The following is a 20,911-nucleotide window of genomic DNA, read 5'->3' on the forward strand; positions in this document are numbered from 1 at the left end:
GGAAGGATATGGACATTGTGCAGGCAGAAGGGATTAGTTTAGATAGGCATTTAATTATTAATTTAATTAGTTCAGCACAACAGCGTGGGCCGAATGGCCTGTTCCTGTGCTGGTCTATGTTCTGTGAGCAGAGTAATCGAAAGATGTGATAAGATAGCACATGAATCTAAGCTCTAATGTCGTTCCTGAATGAATACAGTGCTGCACCGGCAATGAGACTTCATCAACACCAGTTGGTTTGGAGGCATCCTGTTGCCTTACACTTTCCAAGGGCCAGCCAGCCAGTTATTTGTCATTTCTGCCAGCTGCAACAAGATCCCACCACCAGCCACGTCTCCTCCTCCCCACTCCTCTCCACCTTCTGCAGGGACGACTCCCCCTGTGACACCCTGGTCCGCTCACCCCTCCCTACCCACCATTCCCAGACCCCCGGCACTTTCCCCTGTAGTCGCAGGAGGTGTAACACCCGTCCCTACACCTCCTCCCTCACCACTCTCCAGGGACCTAAACAGCCCTTCCAGGTGAGGCAGGGATTCACGCGCACCTGCTCCAACCTGGTCTCCTTGTATTTGGTGCTCCCGATGTGGCCTCCTTGACATCGGTGAGACTAAGCACAGACTGGGCAACCGTTTAGCAGAGCACCTACTTTCGGACCAAAGTGCCCACCCTGAGCTCCCAGTTGCATGCCATTCATAGAACAGTACAGCACAATACAGGCCCTTCGGCCCACAACATTGTGCCAACCTTTAAACCTCGCCTAAGACTATCTAACCCCTTCCTCCCACATATCCCTCCATTTTAAATTCCTCCATATGCTTATCTAGCAATCTCTTGAATTTGACCAATGTACCTGCCTCCACCACCACCCCAGGCAGCACATTCCATGCCCCAACCACTCTCTGGGTAAAAAACCTTCCTCTTGATATCTCCCTTGAACTTCCAACCCATTACTTTAAAGCCATGCCCTCTTGTATTGAGCATTGGTGTCCTGGGAAAGAGGCGCTGGCTGTCCACTCTATCTATTCCTCTTAATATTTTCTACACCTCCATCATGTCTCCCCTCATCCTTCTTCTCTCCAAAAAGTAAAGCCCCAGCTCCCTTAGTCTCTCCTCATAACACATACTCTCCAAACCAGGCAGCATCCTGGTAAATCTCTTCTGCACCCTTTCCAACGCTTCCACATCCTTCCTATAATGAGGCGACCAGAACTGGACACAGTACTCCAAGTGTGGTCTAACCAGAATTCCAATTCCCCTTCCCCATTCCCACAATGACCTGTCCATCCTCAGCCTTCTCCACTGCCAGGGTGAGGCCCAACGCAAACCAGAGGAACAACACCTCACATTCCCCCTGGGCAGTCTGCAACCCGACAGCACAAACATTTGAGTCTTCCAATTTTCAGTTGGTTCTTTACCCCCTTTCCCCTCCAATCCTCCAGCAGATTGCTTGATGCTCCAGATTCCAACCCCTACAGTCTCTCGTGTGGGCCAGTTACCAGTTGTCCAACTCGAGAGAAACCCATAAGCAATGCGCCCACCTCTCACGGTGGGGGCAGCCCTCCTACGGTGGGGTGGTCAGCGGATCACGAGCAAGATCCCGTCCTCCTCCTATCTCAGTGGGACACGGCAATAAGCCAATAGTCTGTGCTTGTGTTTGCATTTCCCTGTCGTGGGGTGGATAGACCAATGACTTCATGAAAACGACCTCTCACCAACAACTCCTCCACCTCAGAAATCTAGGTTACTTGTTAATCTCATGCTGACTCTCCTTCAGGACCTCAGCACATCCACCTCCAACACTCTCCACCCCCTGCTCCTCACTCAACTGATCTCTGGAACCTCTGTCAACCCTACAACTTCACTTTCTCCCAGTTTGTTTCCCCCCCCACCCCCCAAACATTCGCAGCTCTGCCTCCAGTTCCCCAGGTCCTCAGTCCACAGACACAAGAGACTGCAGAGGTTGGAATCTGGAACAACAAACAATCTGCTGGAGGAACTTGGCAGGTCGAGCAGCATCTGTTGGGGGGGGGGGGGGGGGGGAAAAGAGGAGTTGTCAATACTTCAAGACTGGGACTGGAGAAGGGAGAGGGGAGAGGAGGAGCGGTGAGACGGGGGCCAGTGGGTGATTGGTGGACCAAGAAGGGGGTGAAGGAAGTCCTCCTTCTACTGGCTATCTTCTGTCTGCACCCTCAGTCCTGATGCAGGGTCTCAACCTGAAACGTCGACAATTCCTTCCCCCCTCCACAGATGCTGCTCGATCCTCTGAGTCCCTCCGGCAGATTGTTTATTGCTCCTCAGTCTGGACTTCACCTTCTAAGTCCCTCTGCCCTTGAAACCAACAACTTTCAGCGAGCCACCTTTCCCAGGTTCTCTTGTGGCTACATGTTGTATTTCACCCAATTACAAAAGAGCCTTAGGAATGTCCTACTGTTTTAAAAGCATCGCCCACATGTAAGCTATTGCTTTAGGCTGTAAAGCTCCCTAGCCTCAGCACAGATACGACTCCATAACCATTTGGCACAAGGTACACATTAGCAGCAGATGTTTCTGGGAGCCGGCAATTTACCGACAGCAGGGTGGTACCCATCACCTGGCAGGTGAGACACGAGTTCATTTCCTGACTCACAAACGTAAGCTCTGAGGTAAATCAAATTTTTTTATTTACATGGAAAAACCACACCGTCCCAATTATCTCCCCCTTCCTGCTGGGGCGGGAAGGGGGAGATAAACAAAACAAAGAAGAAAAAAACAATGCTGCAGCGGCTGTTGTAATCTTGCTTCGATAAGTATCGGGCAAGTCAGACTCTGTTTGATTCTGAGTCAAATCTCACTGGAAGGGGCCAGCAGAGGAATCACAAATCGGAATGCCTGATCCTACCAAGAGACATCTCACTGGGGATCCAGTCGTCGTTGGAAGCTTTGGCATCTTCACCTCCGTGGTCAGACACCAGACACATCCACGCACTTTGGAGGGAGGGCTCAGATTTTCACCACTTGTGCAGCCACGCAGGGGGTCTGCCTCTCCGCCTCCCCGCTCCTCTGCTTCTGCACAAACAGGCGGCCGTAGGTCCCACCAACTTGACCCTTGGTCAACCTCCCGGGGTTGACACAGATGCAGCCCAGGACGTCCTAGCGAAGGGCAAGGCACAGACAAAAGGCAGTCATGGTCAGTGTCTCCCACACGCTCCAGCATATCCATTGCTTTGCTTCAGATAATGGAGGCAGGTTAAGTACAAAGCAAAGTCCCTCAGAGGTCAGTCAAGGATGACCTGGTTCACACCTGCATTGTACCCGTCAGCTATCCTTTATAACGAGGACTAATGTTCAGGATGACACATACGGAAGGAAGGCTAAAGATTCAGACTGTCCGTCAAATATTCATGAACCTGGAGTCATCCAGCACAGAAAGAGGCCCTTCAGCCCACTGTGCCCATGCTGACTATTGTGCTTGTCTATACTAGTCCCATTTTCCCACATTTGGCCCATACACTTCTATACCTTAACGATGCAAGTTCTTCAATGCTTCTGAAACGTTGTGAGTGTAGCTGCCTCTGCTACCTCTTCAGGCAGTCCATTCCAGATTCCAACCATTCCCGGTGGAAAAAACTCCCCCTTCGGATCCCTTCTAAACTTATAGAACATAGAACAGTACAGCACAATACAGGCCCTTCGGCCCACAATGTTGTGCCGACCTTTAAGCCTCGCCTAAGACTATCTAACCCCTTCCTCCCACATACCCCTCCATTTTAAATTCCTCCATATGCTTATCTAGCAATCTCTTGAATTTGACCAATGTACCTGCCTCCACCACCGCCCCAGGCAGCGCATTCCATGCCCCAACCACTCTCTGGGTAAAAAGCCCCCCTCTTCCCACCCATTACTTTAAAGCCATGCCCTCTTGTATTGAGCATTGGTGCCCTGGGAAAGAGGCGCTGGCTGTCTACTCTATCTATTCCTCTTTTGTATACCTCTATCATGTCTCCTCTCATCCTCCTCCTCTCCAAAGAGTAAAGCCCTAGCTCCCTTAGTCTCTCCTCATAATGCATACTCTCTAAACCAGGCAGCATCCTGATAAATCTCCTCTGCACCCTTTCCAACGCTTCCACATCCCTCCTATAATGAGGCGACCAGAACTGGACACAGTACTCTAAGTGTGGTCTAACCAGAGTTTTGTAAAGCTGCATCATTACCTCGCGGCTCTTAAACTCGATCCCACAACTTATGAAAGCTAACATCTCATAAGCTTTCTTAACTACCCTATCCACCTGTGAGATAACTTTCAGGGATCGGTGGATATGGACCCCCAGATCCCTCTGCTCCTCCACACTACCAAGAATCCTGCCATTAACTTTGAACTCTGCCATGGAGTTTGTCCTTCCAAAGGGAACACATATTCCTTCTGGTTTTCTCACCATGGGAAAAAGATTCTTACCATCTATCCTATCTATCCCTCTAACAGGTCATCCCTTGGCCTCCCCCCGCTCCGAAGAAAACAAACCCAGCCCTTCCAAGCCACACACAACTCAGCGGATTGAGCAGCATCTGTGGGGGAAGAGGAAGATGCAGGGTTCCAATCCGAAATGTCGACCATTCCTTTCCCCTGCTTGACCCGCTGAGCTATTCCAGCAGATCGTTTGTTGCTGCAAAAATGTCACCGTCCAACCAACTGATTTTATTTGAGCGGCAGCCAAAACAACAGAGCAAGGCTTTGGCCATTCAGTGACAGTCTCGGGCTACCTGGGAGTGTTTGCTCACCTTGACAAAGTAACGCAGCTCAGAGGGAACAATCAAAACGTCGGGAGTAACAGGGAGCTGTACGTACAGCTGGAAGCAATCGTAGTCCACATTCACCTCTTCTGCAGGCGGGTAGAGAGGGTAGTAACTGCGGGGTGGGAGGTGGAGAAACACGTGGTTGATAAGTAGTTTTCCAGTGACTTTTGTTTAACATAAATTCAAGCCTTCTGCCCATATTGCAAAGCAATCCCAGGTTGACCACTGATGCACTCAGACCAAAAGATGCAAGGTGAGAGTCGATTTATTCAATCTTGGGCAGTAGATTTATTGCTGCACCCAGCTACTCCGAGCCACTGCTATGGCCCCACGTCAGTTAATCCCAGAGTGAGACTGGTGGGGGGGGGGGGGGGGGGGGGAGGGTTGGGTTGTTTAAGGAGTCTGACCCAGTAGTGATGAACAAATGGTCAGGTCAGAGGGCTAAGTGGGACTCCAAGTGGGGAGCTTGGAATTGATGACGCTCCAGTACTCCAGCAGCAAGGAGCTGGTGGAATTTTCATCCCTGTCTCTGGGGCTGAAGGTTTAATATTCAGCCAGCAGTGTGCATGAACATAGTAAACATGGGCAGGCACGGTAGCATAGTGGTTAGCGTAACGCTTTACAGTGCCAGCAACCCCGGTTCAATTCTGGCCACTGTCTGTAAGGAATTTGTACATTCTCGCGTCTGCGTGGGTTTCCTCTGGGTGCTCCGGTTTCCTCCCACATTCCAAAGACGTACAGGTTAGGAAGTTGTGGGCATGCTATGTTGGCGCCGGAAGCGTGGCGACACTTGCGGGCTGCCCCCGGAACACTCTATGCAAAAAGATGCATTTCACTGTGTGTTTCGATGTACATGTGACTAATAAAGAAATCTGATCTTAAAGTTCTGAGGGGCATGGAGAAAGACGGTAAAGATAATGTCATTTGATGGGATATAGAGCTTTACATTACTACCGACAGAGCCACATGTCCTGTTAGTCACTGTGAACAAGGAGGGGACCCACTCCCCCAAGTGTGACTAATGAAATGGATATGCAGGGGGGCACAATAGTGGTGATGGGGGCGAAAGAGGAACCCACCCTCTGCCAGGATTCACACATCAAGATGCTGGGGTCCGAGTCCATAGGACGCTCAAAGCAGCTGCACAGGTTGACTCTGTGGTTAAGAAGGCATATGGTGTATTGTCCTTCATCAATCGTGGAATTGAATTTAGGAGCCAAGAGGTAATGTTGCAGCTATATAGGACCCTGATCAGACCCCACTTGGAATACTGTGCTCAGTTCTGGTTGCCTCACTACAGGAAGGATGTGGAAGCCATAGAAAGGGTGCAGAAGAGATTTACAAGGATGCTGCCTGGATTGGGGAGCATGTTTTATGAAAACAGGTTGAGTGAACTTGGCCTTTTCTCCTTGGAGCGACAGAGGATGAGGGGGGACCTGATAGAGGTGTATAAGATGATGAGAGGTATTGATCGGGTGGATAGTCAGAGGCTTTTTCCCAGGGCTGAAATGGTTGCCACAAGAGGACACAGGTTTAAGGTGCTGGGGAGTAGATATAGAGGAGATGTCAGGGGTAATTTTTTTTTACTCAGAGAGTGGTGATTGCGTGGAATGGGCTGCCGGCAACGGTGGTGGAGGCGGATACAATAGGGTCTTTTAAGAGACTTTTGGATAGGTACATGGAGTTGAGAAAAATAGAGGGTTATGGGTAAGCCGAGTAATCTCTAAGGTAGGGACATGTTCGGCACAGCTTTGTGGGCTGAAGGGCCTTCTTGGCGTCCATATTCTATGTTCTGGCATTTGGGATTGGCACCCTAGGGCAGAGAGGCTCGTTGTCCTAACACCAGCGGTTATCTTTCAGAAAGGTGGGGGCGTGCAGGAGGCCAGAAATAATCTGCTCACCTTCTCTGAGTCAGGATGTGCTTGAGGATTCTTGTAAATCTGTCTGATCCGCCTAGAGAACTGGAGATGGAAATATGCACAGTCAGGGGTTTAATGAGTCATTTATCCCAAGAACACAATGTAACCTCACTGATTTAATGCAAATGCCAGGAACCATGGAAATTCCAGCATAATAAACATTTGGTTTTAGTACTTCCAAACCAACTCTAAAGCCACTTAAATTCCTGCTTAATATATACACAATTCCTCTTTAATTGGTTCTAACAATTCACTTTCTTCTTCTGAGTGACGTTGATGTGAAAAATATCTTTGCAACAGCCCCAGTTTTTTCCCTTGTGAAGACTCCATGCCCATTGGCACTAATCTTTCATCATGATCCTCCAAAGTCTCACAGACTGCCAGGAGATTTCTCAGCCTCCTCTATTACAATGTCAGAAGCCTCAATGCTTCTGAAGTCTTTTCACAACATCTAAAGCCTTTATAACTTGTTCCACCACCATGTATTATTGGCAGTCGTATATGGCAGCTACTGTGCTATTCAATTGCAGAGAGTTGTAGACACAGCTCAGTTCATCGCACAAACCAGTCTCCTCTCCACTGACTCTGTCTACACTTCCCACTGCCTCGGGAAAGCAGCCAATTTAGTTAAGGACCTCCCACTCCGTTCATTCTCTTCTCCCCTCTCCCATGAGGCAGAAGATACAAAAGCCTGAGAGCATGAAACATCAGGCTCAAGGACAGCTTCTTTCCTGCTGTTATCAGATTCTTGACGGACCTCTCAGATGATCTCTTGATCTCCTCTGTCATGGCCCTCGCACTTTATTTGTCTGCCTGCACCGCACTCTCTCTCTGTAACACTATATTCTTCATCTGGTTTTCTTTTTACTACCTCCACAGAATTATGTTTGGCATAAACTCTCTGGATGGCATGCAAAACAAGAGCTTCTCACAATCTTGGTACACATGACAATAATAAACCAATACCCAGTATTTTCCTAACCTTTAAGTCAATAAAACATGCTGCAGGATTTTGCTGCTTGCAAACTGGTTGCCAGCTTCTCTATAAGAGTGACCACACTTCAAAACCACTTTATTTGTTGATTGCCTCGATGCCTCAGAGGCTGCGATGGTCACTGTGTGCGTGAAATGGAGACACAAGAGAGAGACTGCAGATATACCAGAGAAACAAAGGACTGCAGATGCTGGAATCTAGATGAAAAACACGATGATGCTGGAGGAACTCAGCAGGCCGGGCAGCATCCGTGGAGAAAAGCAGGCGGTCAGCGTTTCGGGTCAGGACCCTTCTTCAGCACTGAAGATAGGTAAAGGGGGAAGCCCAATATATGGGAGGGAAAAGCAGAGCAGTGATAGGTAGACAGAAGAGGGGAGGAGGGGTGGGCACAGGGTGGTGATAGGTAGATGTAGGTAAGAGATAGTGATAGGTAGGTGCGGGGGAAGAGGGGAGAGCAGATCCACCAGGGGATGGGTCAAAGGTAAGGAGAGAGGAAAAAAAAGGCAAGGAAAGGGAAGAAGAGAAGAAACATGGTGGGGGGGGTGGGGGAAGGTGGTGCGGGGTGATGTTGTGAGGATGACCTAAAGTGGGAGAATTCAATGTTCATGCCGTTAGGCTGCAAGGTTCCAAGACAAAAAACAAGGTGCTGTTACTCCAGTTTGCCCATGGAATTCTCCCGGCAGTGTCGGAGGCCGAGGACTGACATATCAGTGATAGTGTGGGAGGGGGAGTTGAAGTGACCGGCAACAGGGAGATGTAGATCGCGGTTACAGACGAAGTGCAGGTGTTCTGCGAAACGGTCACCTAGACTGCGTTTGGTCTCACCAATGTAGAGGAGGCCACACTTGGAGCACTGAATGCAGTCGATGATATTAGGGGAGGTGCAGGTGAGTCTCTGTCTCACTTGAAAGGACTGTTTTGGTCCCTGGATGGAGGTGATGTAGGGGCAGGTGTTGCACCTATGGCGAGGGCAGTGGAAAGTAAGGGTGGGAGTGGGGTGGGTGGGGGGGAGGAGTGAACGAGGGAGTTGCGGAGAGAGCAGTCCCTGCGAAAGTCAGAAGGGAGTGGGGAGGGAAAATATGCTCGGTGGTGTGGTCCCGTTGGAGATGGCAGAAGTGGCGGAGAATGATGCGTTGGATACACAGGCTGGCGGGATGAAATGGGGGGACAAAGGGGACCCTATCCCTGTTGGGTCTGGGAGACTGCAGATGCTGGAAATCTGGAGCAACACACAAAATACATGCTGGAGGAACTCAGCAGGCCAGGCAGCACTGCTAACGTCGACTGTCCATTTCCCTCCATAGGTGCTGCTGACCTGCTGAGTCCCTCCAGCATGTCAGGCAACATCTATGGAGAGAAATAAACAGTCAACGTTTCAGATCGAGACCCTTCACCAGGACATCAGAAGTTTTTCGTTGTACCTCTACCTCACTGTACTTGTGCACATGACAATAAACTCAATGTGACTTGATGACTTGAAGTGTTCTGTACTGCCAGCTTGTCTCATTGAGTTAGAGGGTTAACAGGACCATAATACAAGTAGACAGTCCAGTGGAATGATAAGTGGGTCAAAGGCTCTCAACGTATACACTGAAGATAATTAAAGAACAGACATTACTCTCTTCATGAACCCATTACCTCAAACATTCTCCTGAACTCAGAGTTGGATTTATTGCTGGATATGCCACATTTACTGTCCCTTGTTCTGGGTTCTCTCCCTCCCAGCAGAAACATGTACATGTCAAGCACATGGATCCCCTTCACAACTCTTAAGCAGGTCAAGCCCTCAACCTCCTCTTTGCCAGGGGGACACATCTTCCTACACCACAGTGCCTGAATTTCAAGCAAATTCATCAGATTACGAACCGTTTTGAGATCTTGTGGAGGCTTTGCAAGGCAACGCCAACTTTTAACATAATACCGAGGCTCACTGAGGTCCAACGTAAACCACGTTTGTTAAACTGTAGCAGGTCCAGGAGCTGACTATTAGCTTTACACATCTGGGTTACATACAGCAGAGAGCAGCGGAGCTGGGCTTGCATGCTTCACCTCTGATGGATCCAACAGAGGCAAAGCTTTGGAACACGAAGCTGGCTGAAGGACTCTGCCAGCTCCCAGTCCACATATAGGAAGCATCTGCTCCAGGATGGAGGGGGGACCACATTGCCAGGAATAGCCAAGTCTGTTGCTTGAGATCATGCATGCCAGGAATGTCATCTGTACAACGTGGAATCATGGAATGCGACAGGGCTTCTCTCTTTCGGATCCTGATTACTCCAGCAGACACTACGCCATTCCTGAGGTTCCAGCTGTGCAATGGCTATATATAATTTTCCTGGCTTCACCAATGGATTGTAGAGATGGTTACTGGCAGTTATGCATCTACTCAGTCCACAGGGACGTAGGCTCCCTTCCTTGTCTTGGGGAGGTACTTGGGCCATCACCTCAGTTTGTGGTCAATGCCCTCACTCCAGACACTTGGGATCTAGCTGCGCACAATTTGGCCTCTATGTTATAACACATGAAGGTTCCTTCCTGAGGATGGGACCTCCTGAGGACATGGAAGGTGCTGTGGAGATGAGTGTCTCCTCTTACTCAAGCCTAATCCTTTCGTTGACCCCTGCACATGGACAGGCTTATTGCAGGGACGCGATTAGAAATGACCAATGCAGTAGAAACCATGCACTGTATACTGGGTCTCCCTGACCTCTGTGGCTCAGTAATGGGAATTTTATCTGTTGCAATGGAAAGGGCAAACTGTGCAATTTAACCAGGAATGGAACTGAAACAGGTTTCCAAGAGAAGGACCTGGTACTGATCACCTCTGGTGATATTTTTTGCCTATACCTTCCCTCATGCTTGATATACTCAACCAGCCCCAAACAGATTCATAGAAACATAGAAGACCTACAGCATTATACAGGCCCTTCAGCCCACAAGGTTGTGCCGAACATGTCCCTACCTTAGAAATTACTAGACTCACCCATAGCCTTCTCAGCTCCATGTACCTATCCAAAAGTCTCTTAAAGGACCCTATTGCATCTGCCTCCACCACCGTTGCTGGCAGCCCATTCCACGCACTCACCACTCTCGGAGTAAAAAACATACCCCTGACATCTCCTCTGTACCTACTCCCCAGCACCTTAAACCTGTGTCCTCTTGTGGCAACCATTTCAGCCCTGGGGAAAAGCCTCTGACTATCCACACGATCAATACCTCTCATCATCTTATACACCTCTATCAGGTCCCCCCTCATCCTCCGTCGCTCCAAAAGGCCGAGTTCACTCAACCTGTTTTCCTAAGGCATGCTCCCCAATCCAGGCAACATCCTTGTAAATCTCCTCTGCACCCTTTCTATGGCTTCCACATCCTTCCTGTAGTGAGGTGACCAGAACTGAGCACAGTAGGGTCTGACTAGGGTCCTATATAGCTGCAATATTACCTCTCGGCTCCTAAATTCAATTCCACAATTGATTCCTTTGAAAGAACCCAATCACATTTGTTGAAGAGGGCAAATTATCATAATAGAAATTCAGAAAGGAAAAGTGCTTACATTTCCACAACCTCAGTACTACAAAGCACTCCATAGCCAATGAAAGAGGTTTGAAGTGAAGTTAGCGTTGTGTTGTGGGAATGGTTTGATCTGTCCGCTCTGCTGCTTAAAGGCACGTGTGTGTGTGTGCGTTTAGAAAATTCACACGAGCTCTGTGTGGAATGGCTGCAATTGCCTTATTTTCTCCACAGTTTAAACTCACCTACTAAAACTTTATATTTTGGTGAACAAGTAATTCTGCCCTCCTCACCCTACCCTGAAAGAGAATGGACTCCTTTCCTCAAGAGTCCATTGCTTGTAGGCTGACAGCTGTTAATTAGGACACATTCCTTGCAGGAGGGCGCTTCCCAATAGGATCTTACCGACAGAGTTTGCTTTGAACAACTCAGACATGGCTTCCCTTCCTTCCCTTGGTACAGACCAGCCTCCAGCCGATTTAATAATAAAGGAAAGTGCTCTCTCTAGATCAAAGCCTCTGGGATGAAAAGCCAGCTCTGCAGCAAGTTAGCTGGTCTCAGTCACAGCAACAGTGGCATCAGCAACCTTGGCAGGCTGGGAAAATTGGGATGCAGGCAGCAGTACTACAGTGTCCACACTTCTCGCTGCCTCGGTAAAGCAACCAACGTAATCAAAGACCCCACCCACCCCAGACATTCACTCTTCTCCCCCCTCCCATCAGGCAGGAGATACAAAAGCCTGAAAGCACGTACCACCAGGCTCAAGGAGAGCTTCTATCCCGCTGTTATAAGATTACTGAAATGGTCCCCCTAGTATGTTAGAGGTGGACTCTTGTCCTCAGAATCTATCTCGTTTTGACATTGTCTGCCTGCACTGCACTTTCTCTGTAATTGTAAGACTTTATTCTGTGTTCTGTTATTGCTTTTCCCTTGTACTGCCTCGATGCACTGATGTGATGAAATGATCTGTATGGATGGCATGCAAAACAAGGTTTTTCACTGCACCTCAGTATATGTGACAATAATAAAACAATTTAGTGGCAGGATCCTTAACAGCATTGATGAACAGAGAGATCTTGGGGTCCAGGTACACTGCTCCATAGAATTGGCTACAGGGGTTGATAGGGCGGTAAAGAAGGTGTATGGCATGCTTGCCTTCATTAGTCAAAGCATTGAGTTCAAGAACCAGAAAGTCACGGTACAGCTTTATAAACTCTGGTTGGAGCATTGCGTTCAATTCTGGTCACCTCATTATAGGAAGGATGTGGAGGTTTTGGAGAGGGTACAGAGGAGGTTTACCAGGATGCTGCCTGGTTTGGAGGACACATACTATGAGTAGAGTTTGGACAAGCTGGGGCTGTTTTCTCTGGAGCGGAGGCGGCTGAGGGGAGATTTGATAGAAGTTTATAAAATTATGCATAGTCAGGCAGTATCTTTTTCCCAGGATTGAACTGTCTAATACCAAAGGGCATGTATTTAAGGTGAGAGGGAGAAAGTTTAAAGATGTGTAGGGTGAGTTTTTTTTGTACAGAGTGGTGGGTGCCTGGAATGCACTGCTAGGGTGGTGGTGGAGGCAGATAGCCTAGGAGCATTTAAAAGACTCTTAGATAGGTGCATGGATATGTAGAGAAGGGAGGGATATGGTCAATGTGTGGGGAAGAGGGATTAGATTAATTAGGAGTCATTGGTTTAATCAGTTTGTCACAACATTGTGGGCCGAAGGGCCTGTGCTATACTGTTCTATGTTACACTTCTTGGTAACAAAATTAAGAGCAAGGGCGAAATGTTATGCTTTGCTCAATTTCAGCTTCCTTTCTACTCTTGTGGACAGTCTGCAGATCTGGCTGTGGCTAGAAGTTTACAAGGCCTCAGCAAAACCTCACCAATCATGAACTGCACTCCAGTCCAACAAGACTCAGCTGCTCCCACATAATCACCAGAGAGTCTGGGAGGTCAGCTCGCAGATACCAGGGATGGCTCTCTCCCAACCCGCTTCCTCTCCTTGCTTGCTGTCTCACCATGAGAGCAATGCAGATCGCAGACTCCACTTTATCCTTCACAACGTTGTTCCAGTCACAAGGATCATCCCACTGCTCATCTCTGTTCTTTTCCCACCCTCTGTAATTTCTCTTCCACCCCCCACCACACCCTGGCATTAATCTGTCAATAGATTATAAGTAAACAAGCTTGCTGAAGAACCTAGGGTTTTACTAACGCAATTTATTTACAACACCATCAATTATAAGATTAGGACCGACTGAAGGGGGCAGGCTAGAATTGGCAGCAACTTGACATTAGTCATGTTGTGTTTGCAGTTCAGCCTTTTTGCATCTGTTTTTCATTATCGTCTTGTTACTTTCCTACTTATTTTTGCTAATTTAAGGCAGTGGGATAGTTTGACACTGCAGCATCAGCTGTTTTGTACAGGGACAGACAAGGAAAGGACTCAGCCATCAGGAAAGCTTATGAACTCAATTAGTTCCAAATCAAAACTGGCTTCTCCAGTTGCTCTCTCTGAATCAGGGAGAGGGCCAAAGACCAACTAAAGAGACTGACAAGACAAAAGTTTGATGAGATCACATCTTAACCATCTAAATTCCAGGGAATTCAATCTTCCTGAAATCTCACCTTGTAGACAAGAGAGCTGCCTGTAGCAAACGTGAAATAAAACTTGCAAGAGGTGTCGAAATCAACATAACTTTCCCCCCATTACAATAGTCTGGTGGTTAAGAAAAGTGTCGACCCCTTGAAAACTTTGGCATGGTTCTAACTGAAAATAAGGGGCTGCGAAATGTTGGGTAATTACGGTACTAACAGCAGAGGACATGCCAGATATCCCAGATAATCCAATACTGGGACAGAGATCACCAACATTCACATAAGCAAAACAATAAAGAAGAAAATATTGGCAGGGCAGACTGACAATTGGAGTCAGAGTTATCCAGCATGCAAGCAGGCCCTTCAGCCCAACTTGTCCATTTGAGCTAATCCCACTTGCCTGCGCTTGGCCCACATTGCTCTAAACCTTTCCTATCCGTGTCCAAGTGACTTTTAAACACATTCTAAATGTACCGAGCTCTGCAGCTCCCTCCTCATTCCATATACCCAACCCTTTTTGAATCTTTCCTCTCTTACCTTAAATCTGAGATTCCCTTCCCCTGGGAAATAATCCAGTTGATCTACACCCCTTATGATTTTATAAACCTCTCCAAGGAGAGAATAGCTATGTCAGCACAACATTGTGAGCTGAAGGGCCTGTTCTGTGCTGTACTTTTCTATGGTCACCCCTCAGTCTCCTAAACTCCAGGGGAAAAAAGAAGTCCCAGCCTATCAAGTCTCTCCTTATAACTCAAGCCTCAGTAACATCCTTGTGAATCTTTCCTGCACCCGTTCCAGATTAAGGGCATCCTTCCTATAGCTGGGCGACAATACTCCAAGTGTGGTCTCACCAACGACTTGTACGGTTGCAACATGACATCCCAACTACTGCACTCAAACCTCCAGGACTAAATGATTTCCACCACAGGGCTGTTGAGAATATTGTGGATCCCCTAACTATAGATATTTCCCAAAGTTCACTTGATTCAAGAAATGCTGGACAAATTGCACATCCCTCTCTTATTTAAGAAACAGTCAGAGGAAAACCAGAGATATAGAAGGGTTGGTTATCACAGCACTTGTGGAAGGGAAGGTCTTTGAAGATAAAAATTGTGTCAATTGAATTCCTTGGAATCCCTCAGCTGATCAGAGAGCTGGGACGGATTTGTAAAGAGTAGGATATCCCTCACAAACCTGACAACATTTGTTAAAGAGCTCACTGAAGTGGTGGACAGGGAATGGTATTTATATGGACTCTAAGAAGGAAGTGGATAAAAACCCTCATAAGAGACCATCAACCAAAGTTAAAGCTCTTGGAATGAAAGGATATTTTACTGACCCAATTAGGAAAAAGGCTGAACAGCAGAAGACTGTTGGTGTAAATTAGTAGGCTGGGACTACTGATGACCCAGGAGGATCTGTGACGATTGGTACATACACATTTATATACGGCTCAGAAATAGGGGGCAGGAAACCACATATCCAATTTTGCCACTGACACTTGGTAATACAGCAACATTAGCACTGTAGGTGGGAGGCACAAAAATCACAGATGCATTAATGTATTGACTAAATGGGTACATCTGTGGGAAACTGAGAATGTAGCCAGGTAGGAGCTTGCCCACTTTGCACCATAAAAGAACAGAACAAAGAATTTTCCAAATGTTAAAAAACACAGAAGCTGTAGCAATCCAAAGGCTTTGGAGTGCATGCCGATCATTAAAACATCTTAGACCCATAGAAAATGGGTCCAAGATGTTTTAAAGATCTTTTCACTAAAGCCTAGTGGAAGTGTTATTTAAATCTAGATTGGAAAACAAGGTGGTAGAAGTTATGCTCCAGCATACAAAGCCTTAGTGAGACCACACTTAGAAACACAGAAAACCTACAGCACAATTCAGGGCCTTCGGCAGACAGAGGGGGAGAGGGATTGGGGGGGGGGGGGGGGGGGTGGGGAGAGAGGGACAGGGAGGGACAGAGGGGGACCTCCTCTTTATTAAAGCCAGAAGAGCATTGATTGCTGCAAACTAACCTGAGGAATTTAGATGGTGTTGTCTAGATTGAATCGCTGCCTTGTTATTTATCCATCGTGACCTGTTTATCCCTTTCTGAAATGGCCTTCTGGAGATTTAATCGGATAATAGTGACAAAATAGAAGGGGAAGCTGCTTCATATTACGGGTCTGGAAGGCACACGGCCACCCTATCCGGATGTATCACGGCTTGGTACGGCAATTGCTCTGCCCGTGACTGCAAGAAACCGCAGAAAGTTGTGGACACAGCTCAGCACATCATGGAAACCAGCCTCCCCTCCCCTCCAGTCTACACTTCCTGCTGCCTCGGTAAAGCAGCCAACATAATCAAAGACCCCACCCACCCTGGCCATTCTCTCTTCTCCCCACCCCCCACCAATTGGACAAAAGATACAAAAGTCTGAAAGCACGGACCACCAGGCTCGAGGACAGCTTCTACCCCACTGTTATAAGAGTATTGAACGGTTCCCTAGTACGATAAGATGGACTCTTGACCTCACAATCTACCTTGTTATGGCCTTATTGTCTACCTGCACTGCACTTTCTCTGTAACTATAATACTTTATTCTGCATTCTGTTGTTGTTTTCCCTTGTACAACTTCAATGCACTGACGTTTTGCAATGATCTGAATGGATGGCACGCAAAACAATGTTTTTTTTTCACTGTACCTTGGTACATGTGACAATAATAAAACAATTTACCATGTGAGGCTCCTAGAGATCTGGTGAACAAACCCAGCTCCCCAATCCCAATGGCAGAATGAGAGAGAGATAGAAAATCAAGAAGGAGGGAAATCATCTCGGGCTCCCACCTCTGATCAACTGTACAGATACATGCCAGCAGAGGAGGACAGAATCGCCAAGCCCCATCCCTCCCTATCTCCCAGCCTCTACAACCATCGGGGAACTCAAGTGGCTGCTGCCTACACACGAACCTGCCTTACACAACCCAGTGAAGCTCAGTCAACGTGGGAATTAGAGGGTAACTGGTGCCCACTGATTACAAACCAGGCAGAGAACTGCTTTCAAGGAACGAACGCAAGGCAGGAATCACAAGCATATAACGACTGGCTCACTCCAATAAATGCAACTCCAAACCTGTGACAATTTGCATACATTTCAGGTTTTAAGACAATTACTCCCTTCTAACTCACTCTCTCCATGTTGGTATCTAGACTATGATTGCCACTTTGTTTAAAGAACAAAGAATCTGGTGATAGAACCGTTATGACTTTTAATAGTGATGAATAGATATTAAATGACTGCAATATCCAAGATGTACCGTCCAACAGATGAAGACAGAGTGTAGGAATGTAGTAAACAGGAGAGGACCGTACAGCCGGCATGGCCACAGCACAATCACAGGGCTCGGAAAACATCGCTGCCAAAATGGCAACTTCCCCAAAGAGCCCTGCCAATTTTACTTTAATGACTTTCATAACTTAACCAGATGTATGTGTGAGAGAGAGACAGAGAGAGAGAGACAGAGACAGAGAGAGACAGAGAGAGACAGACAGAGAGAGACAGAGACAGAGACAGAGAGAGAGACAGAGAGAGAGACAGAGAGAGAGACAGAGAGAGACAGAGAGAGACAGAGAGAGAGACAGAGAGAGAGACAGAGACAGAGACAGACAGAGAGAGAGACAGAGAGAGAGACAGAGAGAGAGACAGAGAGAGAGACAGAGAGAGACAGAGAGAGACAGAGAGAGACAGAGAGAGATTCTACAATTAACCAAGATTTTAGTCTGATGCTACACCAACATTGACCATACCAAATTCTTGCATAAACAGCTCCCAATTAATTTTGCTCTGGTCCACATACCCAAGGGTGGCTTGTACTGGTGGGCAACACATTTGGATCGACTCATAGGATGAAGAAGGGTAAGTAGGATGACCCAAAATTCCCTGGAGTTTGGATAAATGAGAGGTGATCTCACTGGAACAGTGAAGGGGTGACGGGAGTAGATGCTGGGAGGCTGCCCTTCAGCTTGAAAAGTCTAGTCAGAGGACAAGGGGAAATCAGGAGGAAGAGGGTCAGTCATTTAGCTCAGGGTCGAGGAGTTATTTCTGCACTCAAACATTGCAATTCCATACCTTAAAGTTGTGAATGACCAGTCACTGGGTACATTCAAGGATAAGATTTGACCTTTGTACGTATTTTGAAAGGCAAGATAATAAAAAGATGGGAATTGGGCAGGCATGACAATACCAGAGCAATCCTAAGGGGCCTCGTGCCCTTCTCGTTCTCATGATCTAGATGGCACTATGAAATTAGCTCAGAAGTGTCAACACTACCACCATCTTGTACGTCAACTGACCATGGACACTTCTCAAGAGTTCACCATGTTAATTCTCATTAATAAGTTGATTTGTGGGAAGATTTACTGTAGAGGAAGTCACAATTACAGCCTGCCACATCTGTGCCAGCTACTTGCTCGGGTGATCAAAGACCAACATCCGACCCCCAGTCTCTCCCTGCAGTTCCAACCATCAACATTCCCTTGAAAGGTGCTTCCCATATTCTCAGTTGCGTGTGGAGTTTGCGTGCTCTCCTTGCTTGGATCTCTCCCAGGTGCTCTGGTTACCTCTGACATCCCAAAGACAAGCTGGTAGGTTAACTGGCTGCTGTAAATTACCCCCCATGTAGTTGGGTGGTGGGAGAATTGGGGGGGGGGGGGGGGTGGAAATTGAAGGTCATGAGAGAGAGAATAGGTTATAAGTGGGGGAACGGGACCCATGGGATTGCTCCGAGAGCTGGAATACACTCAATAGGTCAAATGACCTACGTCAGAAGAAAATAGGAGGAGCACTCCATCAAAAACAAAATACATGGCTCAACCATCCTTGGGGTGAAGAAATTTCTCTCCACTCTTGCTGAGTGACAATTTTAATTAATGAGCCTTCTTTATTGGAATTGGAATAGAAACATAAAACATAGAAAACCTACAGCACAATACAGGCCCTTCGGCCCACAAAGTTGTGCCGAACGTGTCCCTACCTTAGAAATTACTAGGCTTACCCATAGCCCTCTATTTTTCTCAGCTCCATGTACCTATCCAAAAGTCTCTTAAAAGACCCTATTGTATCCGCCTCCACCACCGTTGCCGGCAGCCCATTCCACGCACTCACCACTCTCTGAGTTAAAAAACTTACCCCTGACATCTCCTCTATACCTACTCCCCAGCACCTTAAACCTGTGTCCTCTTGTGGCAACCATTTCAGCCCTGGGAAAAGCCTCTGACTATCCACACAATCAATGCCTCTCATCATCTTATACACCTCTATCAGGTCCCCCCTCATCCTCTGCTGCTCCAAGGAGAAAAGGCCGAGTTCACTCAACCTGTTTTCATAAGACATGCACTCCAATCCAGGCAGCATCCTTGTAAGTCTCCTCTGCGCCCTTTCTATGGGTTCTATGGAATCCAAGGACTTCAGAGAAAACCCAAAAGAAAAAAAATAAAATTGTAGATGCTGGAAATCTGAAAAAAACAGAAAATATTGGAAACACTCAGCAGGTCAGGCATCAGCTGCAGAAAGAGAAATTGCCAGTGCTTCATGTCGGGGACCCTTCTTCAGAAGGCAGGGTCTCATACCTCTGAAATGTGACACTGCTGCATTTCCAGAGCTTTCTGTTTGTTTCAGATAAAAACATATCCTTGCTGTCAGTGAACCACACCCCCACACTCTTCTAAATAACAAGCACTGTTCTCCCATTAATTAACAATTGATATTTACATAGCAACTTTAATCCAATAAAACATCCCAAAATATTATAAAAAAAGCATTACTAAACAGATGTCCTTGCCAAATTACACAAAGAGACATTAGAGCAGATAACCAAACACTTGGTCAAATACATATTCTTTGAGGAATTTCTTAATGGAAAGAAAGATTTAGACAGGAAATTCCAGATACCAGAACACAGACTGCTGGAGATCCCATTATTGATGGGGTGATTCCGTGTAAACCCAGTGAAGGTGTATGCAAAATGTCAAACTGGAAGGGGGGATAGGGTGGGGCAAAGATCTCAGACTAGAGGGCTGCAACAAGTTACGGAGATAACGAGAGGCAGAGAATTTGAAGGAAAGATGCAAATTTTAAAATTGACGTACTGCAGGATGGGCAGTGCGATAAAGGGGAAATCAAAGTTAAATAAGGAGCAAGTTGGGTTGCTAATGGAAATAGTCAGATCTTGAGGGAACAAAGATACAGGCGTCAACAGGAGTTAAACAGTCATGGAGAGAGAGAGTCATACAACATGGAAACCAGCCCTTCAGCCCAACTTGACCAAGATGTTTTCCTGAGCTAGTCCCGTTGGCTCATGTCCCTCTAAATTCTTCCCATCCATCTACCTGTCCAAATACCTTTTAAACCTCTGTATGGAAAATCTTGCCCCTCAGGTGTCCTTTAAACTTATGCCCTCTCATCTTAAACCTGTGCTACGTAGTTTTGGACTCCCCTGCCCTGGGTAAAGGACTGTGACAATCCACCTTATCTATGCCCCTCATAATTTTTATAAACCTCTATAAGGTCACCTCTCAGCCTCCTTCACTCCAGGGAAAACAGCCACAGTCTATCCAGTCTGTACTTATAACTCAAGCCCTCCTGTTCCAGCAACATCCTTTGTGAATCTTTTATGAACCTTGTCTAGTTTAATCACATCTTTTCTATAGTATGGCAACCAGAACTGCAGTCTCCAGACGCGGTCTCACCACTGTCTTGTACAGCTGCCTCCTACCCCTCCCCTCCCTCCCCCACCCCTCCCTGTCCCTCCCTCCACCCACCCCTCCCTGTCCCTCCCTTCCCCCAGCTGTAACATGACGTCCCAACTTTGGTACTCCACGTCCATCCTATGAAGGCAAGTGTGCTATACATCACCACCTTGTACATCTTAGAGGTTCCATGGGAGTTGGTGGTGAATTTGGAGTTTCTGTTTAAGTAATGTAACCTACTTCCCACATACCCGTTAATCTCCTCCGCGCTCATATGAATGAGAACATCTGTTGACGTCACCCCGAAGACTACTCCGTTGATATTCAGTGTGCAGGGATCAGAGACAAAATGGACTCGCTGTCAAAAGAAGCAAAT

General features: G+C 47.2%; 1 protein-coding gene across 2 annotated transcripts in view; it reads right to left on the minus strand.

The window, feature by feature from the left end:
- Window positions 1-2,639: 2,639 nt before the first annotated feature.
- pola2 (polymerase (DNA directed), alpha 2) overlaps window positions 2,640-20,911 on the minus strand; it is a 59,165-nt gene continuing 40,893 nt past the window's right edge. Inside the window, exons 15-18 of one of the 2 annotated variants that reach the window (XM_052045138.1) lie at window positions 20,787-20,893; window positions 6,672-6,731; window positions 4,756-4,882; window positions 2,640-3,129 (exon numbers count right to left, since the gene is read on the minus strand). In XM_052045138.1, coding sequence (XP_051901098.1) covers window positions 2,980-3,129; window positions 4,756-4,882; window positions 6,672-6,731; window positions 20,787-20,893 — 444 coding nt within the window. In that variant the 3' untranslated portion in view covers window positions 2,640-2,979. The remainder of the gene's footprint in view (window positions 3,130-4,755; window positions 4,883-6,671; window positions 6,732-20,786; window positions 20,894-20,911) is intronic. The other variant, XM_052045139.1, reaches the window with a different exon arrangement.

The sequence above is a fragment of the Pristis pectinata genome, chromosome 38 (genome assembly GCF_009764475.1).
Source record: "Pristis pectinata isolate sPriPec2 chromosome 38, sPriPec2.1.pri, whole genome shotgun sequence".
NCBI lineage: Eukaryota > Metazoa > Chordata > Chondrichthyes > Rhinopristiformes > Pristidae > Pristis > Pristis pectinata.